Source organism: Chlorocebus sabaeus, chromosome 4 (assembly GCF_047675955.1).
Source record: "Chlorocebus sabaeus isolate Y175 chromosome 4, mChlSab1.0.hap1, whole genome shotgun sequence".
NCBI lineage: Eukaryota > Metazoa > Chordata > Mammalia > Primates > Cercopithecidae > Chlorocebus > Chlorocebus sabaeus.
Window position 1 is genome coordinate 21,947,819 of NC_132907.1, and position 8,854 is coordinate 21,956,672.

The window sequence follows — 8,854 nt, forward strand, 5'->3', positions numbered from 1 at the left end:
CATTATGGATTCTCCAGTGTTTTGCAATGGTTGTAGCGTTACTGAAGACTTTGTGACAATCATTACATTAGTAAAGTTTCCCTACACCATGGATTGCTTGATGGTGAGTAAGTGTTGACTGCCCATTAAAGGCTTTGTCATACTTATTACACTTGTACAGTTCCTCTCCAGTGTGAATTCCAGTATGTTGTGCCTGGTATGAATCACACCCAAAATCCTTGTCACAAACCTTACATTTCTATGACTTCTCTCCAGTATGAACTCTCCTATGTATTTCAAGAAGTGGTTTGAAATTGAAAACCTTGCCACATTCATTACACTTGTAACGTTTCTTTACAGTATGAAGTCTATGATGACATGCAAGGTTTGATTTGTGATTAAAAACCTTGCCACATTCATTACACTTGAAGGTTTCTCTCCAGTATGAATTGCCTTGTGAACTAAGAGGGCTGAATTGTGACCAAAGGTCTTGCCATACTCATTACACTTGTAAGGTTTCTCACCAGTGTGACATCTATGGCATGCAAGGTATTGCTTCTGATTAAAGACCTTGCCACATACATCACATTTATATTGTTTCCTCTCCTAAATGGATTTTCTGATGTTTTTTTAAGAGTGAGCTACAATTAAAGGCTTTGCCACTCTCATTACATTGGAAAGATTTTTCTCTCATGTGTACTTCCCATTTTTTTGTGAGTAATGAAGAATGGAGGGAATTATTCCCATACTTATTCGAAATATGGGTTTGGGGCCTACAAGAAATTCTTTGGGATGCTGCAACTGAGAAAGCATCATTGATAGACTTCTCAACTTGATTAACAATTTTCCCTTTGGGCTGAAATAGGTGCAGTTTAGTCAGATGCGAATGAAAGCTTGATCCAAGCTGATCTTTAATAAGCTTATTTCCAGCATGCTTTTGATCATATCGGTCTGTACTACCCTTCAACTTTTTTATTTCTGTCATGGGTGCTTCATGGCCATTTCTTTTATCTTCTTGCCACTGAAACACAAAGTCATGAATATCTTTCTCAATTTCCTGAAAGCAAAAATCTCCAATGTGATGACTTGCATGTCTTTGCAGTGCGCCTGTGTGGAGCACTTCTGTGTTGCCTTGCCCTGTTGATGACAACTTCTTCATCATGCATTTGGAAGAGAGATCCAGGGAGATCAGGTTCCTATAATTCTCCAACATCATGTCTCTGTATAAAGTCCTCTGAGCAGGGTTCAGGCATTTCCACTCCTCCTGAGAGAATTCTATGACCACATCCCTGAATGTCAATAGACCCTGAGGAAGAGCCATCCCTGACCCCTTTGCTTTCCTCTTCCTCTTCTGGGTTTCTTCCTCATTTACCAAGAGTCTTTAGAAGTCAGTGCGCTGCAGTGTGACCTTCACTCCACGGGATTCGCTTCCTGGTCCAATTTAACTTTAATCTTTACATGCTTTGTATTTTTAATGAAGAAAGTGAGGAATTATTATTATTATTATTGATATAGAGTCTCTGTCACTCAGGCTGCAGTGCAGTGGTGTGATCTCTACTCACTGCAATTTCTACCTCTCAGTTTCAAGCAATTCCTGTGCCTCGGCCTCTCGAGTAGCTGAGACTACAGGCATATGCTATCATGCCCAGCTAAGTTTTGCACTTTTAGTAGAGAGATGGGGTTTCGCCATGTCGGCCAGGCTGGTCTTGAACTCCTGACCTCAAGTGATCTGCCCACTTTGGCCTCCCAAAGTGCTGGGATTACAGGTGTGAGCCACCATGCCCAGCCTGAAAGTGAGGAATTTAGAATAAGCTCTGACTCCTGTAGAACCATAGTACCTTAAATCCTAAAGATGAAAACTCAAAGAGTAGAAATAATAATAAATTATCCTGATTCTTGTGATTTAGGATTTTGTGTGTCACTTGCTTGGGCAGTTAACCTATCATCTTCAAGAAAACTGATAGCAAATGTCCATATAATGTTGAAGGTCTAAACCCTGAAACAAATGAAAAACAAACAGCAATGACAATGAACCTGGCATCAAGAAAGATGCTGGGCCCAGTGAGATGGCTCATGCCTGTAATCCCAGCACTTTGGGAGACTGAGACAAGAGGATTGCTTGAGCCCAGGAGTTTGAGATCAGCCTGTGCTACATGGCAAAATCTCAAATCTAAAATAATAATAATAATAACAATAATATATTTTATATAATATATATTTATATATTATATATATAATTATATACATATATATGGAGGACCCATCCCCAATATTTCAACGTAGGTTCTTTCTATTTTTCATAAGTGTTGGCCAGCTGAGAAATAAAGAGAGACAGTATAAAGAGAGGAATTTTACAGCTGGGCCACCAGGGGTGACATCACATATTGGTAGGACTGTGATGCCCACCTGAGTCTCAGACCAGCAAGTTTTTATTAAGGGTTTCAAAAGGGGAGGGGGTGTAAAAACAGAGAGTAGGTACAAAGATCACATGCTTCAAAGAGCAAAAAGCAGAATCACTGATAAGGGTCTAACAAAGATCACATGCTTCTGAGGGAACAGGGCAAAGGGCAAAAGCAAAACCACTGATAAGGGTCCAACAAAGATCACAGGGCAAAGGGCAAAAGCAGAACCACTGATAAGGGTCTATGTTCAGTGGTGCGCATATTGTCTTGACAAACATCTCAAACAACAGAAAACAGGGTTCAAGAGCAGAGAACGAGTGTGACCACAAGTGTACCAGGGTTGAGTTTTCCCAACCCTAGTAAGCCTGAGGGTTCTGCAGGAGACCAGGGTGTATCTCAGTCCTTATCTCAACAGCACAAGACAGATATCCCCAGAGCAGCTGTTCATAGACCTCCCCCTAGGAACGCATTCTTTTCCCAGGGTACTAATATTAATATTCCTTGCTAGGAAAAGCATTTAGTGATATGTTTCCTACTTGCACGTCCATTTATAGGCCTTCTGCAAGAAGAAAAATATGGCTCTTTTTGCCTGACCCTGCAGGCAGTGAGACCTTATGGTTGTCTTCCCTTGTTCCATAAAAATCGCTATTATTCTGTTCTTTTTCAAGGTGCACTGATTTCATATTGTTCAAACACACATGTTTTACAATCAATTTTTACAGTTAACACAATTATCACAGTGATCCTGAGGTGACGTACAACCTCAGCTTACGAAGACAACAGGATTAAGAGATTAAAGACAGGCATAAGAAATTATAAAAGTATTATTTGAGAACTGATAAATGTCCATATTAAGATGAAATCTTCACAATTTATGTTCCTCTGCCATGGCTCCAACCAGTCCCACTGTTCAGGGTCCTTGACTTCCCGTAAAAAAAAAAAATACAAAAATTAGCCTGGTGTGGTAGCATGCACCTGTAGTCCCAGCTACTGGGGAGGCTGAGGTGGGAGGTTCGCATGAGCCCAGGAGGTCAAGGCTGCAGTGAGCCATGATTGCACCACTGCACTCTAGCCTGGGAGACAGAGTTAGACCCTGTCAAGAAAAAAAAAAGGGAAGGGAAGGGAAGGGGAAGGGAGGAAGGGGAAGGGGAAGGGAGGAAGGGGAAGGGGAAGGGGAAGGGGAAAAGGAAAGGAAAGAAAAGAGAAGGAAAGGAAAGGAAAGGAGAAAAGAGAAAACAGAAAGAAAAAGAAAAGAGGGAGGGAGGAAGGAAGGGAGGGAGGGAAGGAGCAGGGGAGGGAGGGAAGGAAAGAAAGAAAAGGAGGAGGAGGAGGAGAAGGATGAGGAAGAAGAAAGAAGGAAGAAGGAGAAGCAGAAGAAGCCACAACTCTGAAGGCCTCCTAACATTGTAACTGAAGGGACCCTTTGTGAACCAGAGAAATAGGCAAAGACAAAACAGAATATACAGAAAGGAAAGAACAAACAAGAGAAAAAGACAGTTAAGAAAATAGCTCCTAACTGATTATATGCTACATGCTAAACAAACATTCCTAACATCTCTTTGGAAAACAATCTGACTTCAAGCCAGCCACAAAGTGCCAATATTGTTTAGTAAGAATATCATCCATTAGCTCAGATGGGAGGATGAGGTACTAAAGCTTTGATAGCTACAGATGGAGTTTATGTATTACCATATCACTAACATACCAAGAATGCTGTCAAGCAAATGAAAGGTGATTAGACTAGAAAACATCAACAAATGGCTTAAATACATTTTTAAAAATTTATTTTATTTTATTTTATTTATTTATTTATGAGATGGAGTCTCACTCTGTCGCCCAAGCTGGAATGCAGTGACAGGATCTCAGCTCACTGCAAGCTCTGCCTCCCAGGTTCACACCATTCTCCTGCCTCAGCCTCCCAAGTACCTGGGACTACAGGTGCCCGCCACCACGCCCGGCTGATTTTTTTTTGTATTTTTTTAGTAGAGACAGGGCTTCACCATCTTCCACATGTTTCTACCAAAGAAGGAAGACAATTGCTATAGAACCAATAATAACAACCAATCTTGGATGTCACAAGTCTATCTTTCAAAACTTGAGAAAATTTTGTTGCTTCATATAGAAGCATGCTCTAGCTTCTTTAGCAGAAGCTACACTCTATTTCATCTAATTCCTCCAGAATTTGTATGCACAGCAAAGCAACTTGGGTACTGTGGTTCAGGAAGATGCTATCACATTTTGTTTATGAATTCTCAAGCCTCACAATGTTAGGAATGACAGTTGGAGAGGTAATTTCCACAAGTTAGAGCTTCCAGTGCGCGAATCATTTCAGTGGATGTGAGTGCAGTGTTTATCTGCCTTTTCTCATAAAGTCATATAAATGTAAATTTCATGGTTTCCTGTATTTCCCCTGCATCAAGTCAAGTAGTGCATATTAACTACTTGATGAGTTCCTCCCTTCACCAGAGAAAAAAACAAAACCCTTGCTCATTTCCCTAGTGAACCCTGGCTCATAATATTTAGGCCTGTAGTCTGGGGCTACCCAGAGCAACTCTAATCACATGTAGTGCTTCATAAAAGCAACATGTAGCCACCCTCAGGCCTGTCTGAGTCAGCAGTCTGAAGATACTTCAGGCCTCCCAGAGCACCTCTGTTAATTAAAAGGATGGGTTTCAGCACCTCACTTGGTTACCCAGGGAAGAAAGAATGTTGGAGGAGAAATGCCTTGTAGGACAGGAATCTCCTCCTGGACACACGGTGGTAGTGTACACACACACCCCCTCAGGAGACGAGACACTTGGGCCCTCCTGACTCTTCCAGGTGGTGCAGGGTTCTAGCCACCTGGAGGGCCCCACCTTTCCCACAGCCCTATGCCCCCTCTTCTGAGGGAGTACGAGAAAAAGAAAAATTTCCTGTCTCTCCCTTTCTCTGTCTGTCTCTCTCTGTCCTCCTCCTCTTCTTTTTTTTTTTTCTCTCTATGCACACACACACACACACACACACACACACACACACACACCAGATTGTGAATTAAGACACTGATGGCCTCCTCCAGGCTATATGCATTTTGAGGCTCTGTAAAAGCTGGTTAAGAGGAGACCCAACAGAAATGAATCCAGAGATGTGCGAGCGGGAAATCAATTGACCTGCAAGTAATAAGCTACAATTCACTTACATGTTCACACTGCTGAGTATGGAAAGTGAAGTATCTGGGATAATGAATGCCCCTTATCCTGTCCATATAATTCTGTACCAACACTGGTATCATTTCGGCAACACTCAGTGTTAGATTTTTATTCATGATGGTTTTCATCCCCAGTAATATACACAGTTCTTATTTTATATCTTAGAGCTTCGAAAGAAAACATTGAGACAAGCTTCTTCATGGCTAGTCATCTAACATGCTCTCCTTTATTTCTAAGGGAACAAAGTACATATTTTCTCCAATGCAACTGAAATTTCAACTCCTGCTATTTTCTTTTAGGGCTTTGGGGAGTCAGTGTTAGTCAAATACTAAGGATAGTCAAAAGAGCTAGAATTTGTTATATAATTTTCCATTTACAGAAATGCAACTGATATTTAAAATCAGAATAATTTCAGAACTAGTACATTGCTTTCTTGAAATAATCTGTTCAAAACCTCATAGTTCAAATCATATACAAATGCAAATTTACTGGCATGTATGAGTATCTAACATGAAATTTTTTAAATGTTGGAACCTTCAGATTCCAGAGAGATAAAATATTTTGTAAAATGCTCAACCTCTCGGAATTGTCTTCAGTCAGGTCTGTGGTTCACATATATAAACTCACTCAGTTGGGATGGCATAGATATTATTGTCTTGGTTGGCCCAGACAATATGATCCCAATGTACTTTGAGGGTCTTTAGGGCTTGTCCCCAGAATATTGTTTTTAAGACCTTATTTCAGTTGGCTAACAACTGAAAAATAGAATTTGTGAAATGGCTTCTTGTCAAAATCACATCAATTTCTCCTTAATTTTTGTCCTAGACCAAAGTGTTATACAGATACAAATTGCCTAGGGAAATGCTTATAGTAGGCATTAGTTGGTTAAGATTTCAAACTCTGAGCTATCTCATCGTTTTACAACATATGCTCAAAGTGGAAAATATGGCCCTTTACTTCTTCACATTTAGAAGTGATACTTTGAATTATGTAGAAGATAAACTGATGGCATTCCATATGCTCTGAGAGAGAGTTCAGGGTCAGTTCGCAGTTGCTAAGTTGTCACTGAAGGACAAACATTGCCCTCAGGAAAGCAGAGACAACTCTATGGATGAGAGATACTGGCTGTGTTAGGCCATTCTTGCATTGCTAGAAATGCCTGAGACTGGGCCAGGCGCGGTGGTTCATGCCTATAATCCCAGAACTTTGAGAGGCCAAGGCAGGCGGATCATGAGGTAAGGAGCTCAAGATCAGCCTGACCAACATGGTGAAACCCCGTCTCTACTGCAGAGGTTGCAGTGAGCCGAGATTGCACCACTGCCCTCCAGCCTGGGCGACAGAGCCAGACTCCATCTCAAAAAAAAAAAAAAAAAAAAAAGTGACAATTAGGAGCATTTAGTAAAATTGGTCTTCAATATTTATTAAGACTTCTATAGGTCATAGGTAAGTGTATTCATAAATAAACTAAGCAAACTGTGAAAAATAAGGCCAGGAATGCCTTTTATATAGTTACACAGGAAAAGTAAACCTAAAGGTATTAGGAATCATCTCTCATAGCTAAACCTGACAAACAGAAATTACTTTTACTGTGCACCATCTAGAGGTGAAAAAAAGAATTCCCAATGTACCCTACAAAGGTTTCAGATCTTTCTCTTTTTTTTGCTCTTAAGGTTGCTAGCTGTCTTACAAATATTTGATTATTTTTTAAAATCTTAGAAGAGTAGAAATTCAGTATACCACCTTAGCCACTTGATGTCTACTTTGCGTCTGTTAAAAAGGGTTGGGGACAAAGTTGCACTCAATGACAATAAAACACTACTATCAACGTAAATACCTCAAAATGAACTTCTGATTAGAAGGATTTTTTGGCTGGGAGTGTTGGCTCAGGCCTAGAATCCCAGCAGCACTTTGGGAGGCCGAGGTGGGAGGATTGCTGAGGTCAGGAGTTGGAGACTAGCCTAGCTAACATAGAGAGACCTCACCTGTACAAAAATTACAAAATTAGCTGAGCATAGTGGCACACTCCTGTAATCCTAGCTACTTGGGAGGCTGAGATAGAAGAATTGCCTGTGCCCAGAAGTCCAAAGTTGCAGTGAGCCATGATCACACCACTGCACTCCAGCCTGGATAACAAAGTGAGAGCCTGCCTCAAAAAAAAAATTCTAGCATGGTCCACGTGGTGCTTAGATTGTAATGCTTCTGTCATTATTAGTCATTTTATTATGTAATTTTTAGTTAAAATAAATTTTCCCCTAAATTATTTTGGCTCACTCTGAAAGAATTGAAGCTTATACATTTTGAGCATTCTTGTGTATATGTGTTTGAACATCTTGTCTAAGCAAGCACCCTTATTGTAGGTTGTGGGGAAAAGAAAGATCAGACTGTTACTGTGTCTATACAGAAAGAAGTAGACATAAGAGACTCCATTTTGTTCTGCATTTGAGATGCTGTTAATCTGTGACCCTACCCCCAACTGTGTCCCTGCAAGAGACATGTGCTATGGTGACTCAAGGTTTAATGGATTTTGGGCTGTGCAGGGTGTGCTTTGTTAAACAAGTGTCTGAAGGCAGCTTGCTGGTTAAAAGTCATCACCATTCTCTTAATCTCAAGTACCCAGGCACACGCACACTGCCAAAGGTCACAGGGACCTCTGCCTAGGAAAGCTAGGTATTGTCCAAGGTTTCTCCCCATGTGATAGTCTGAAATATGGCCTCGTGGGAAGGGAAAGACCTGATCGTCCCCCAGCCTGACACCCGTGAAGGGTCTGTGACTGAGGAGAATTAGTATAAGAGGAAATAAGGCTTCTTGGCAGCTGAGATAGAGAAAGGCATCTGTCTCCTGCGCATCCCTGGGCAAGGGAACGTCTAGGTGTAAAACTGGATCGTATGTTCTGTTTACTGAGATGGGAGAAATCTGCCTTAGGGCTGAGGGTGGGACTTCCTAGCAGCAATGCTGCTCTATGTGCACTAAAAAGGTTTATGGAGATATCAAGGCACAGCACTTTTTCTTAAACTTATGTCACAGAGATCTTTATTCATATGTCTTACTGCTGAACTTCTCCCTACTACGATCCTATTATCCTGCCACTTCCCTTTTTCTAAGATGGTAAAGATTATGATCAATAAATACTGCGGAACTCAGAGACCAGTGCTGGCGCGAGTCCCCTGGGCCCACTTTTTCTTTCTCTGTACTTTTTCTCTGTGTCTCATTTCTTTTCTCAAGTCTCTCATTCCACCTAATGAGAAACGCCCACATGTGTGGAGGGGCAGGCCACCCCTTCAGTAGGTA

The 8,854-nt window shown here is 41.1% G+C and overlaps 1 protein-coding gene across 1 annotated transcript; it reads right to left on the reverse strand.

Moving 5' to 3' along the window:
* Window positions 1-238: 238 nt before the first annotated feature.
* Window positions 239-1,365, reverse strand: LOC103223190 (zinc finger protein 701-like). The gene is given in 3 exon segments (XM_073014924.1): window positions 239-411; window positions 414-582; window positions 584-1,365. Coding segments are annotated over 3 exon segments (1,059 nt in total). The 5' UTR covers window positions 1,301-1,365.
* Between the last annotated feature and the right edge of the window lie 7,489 nt (window positions 1,366-8,854).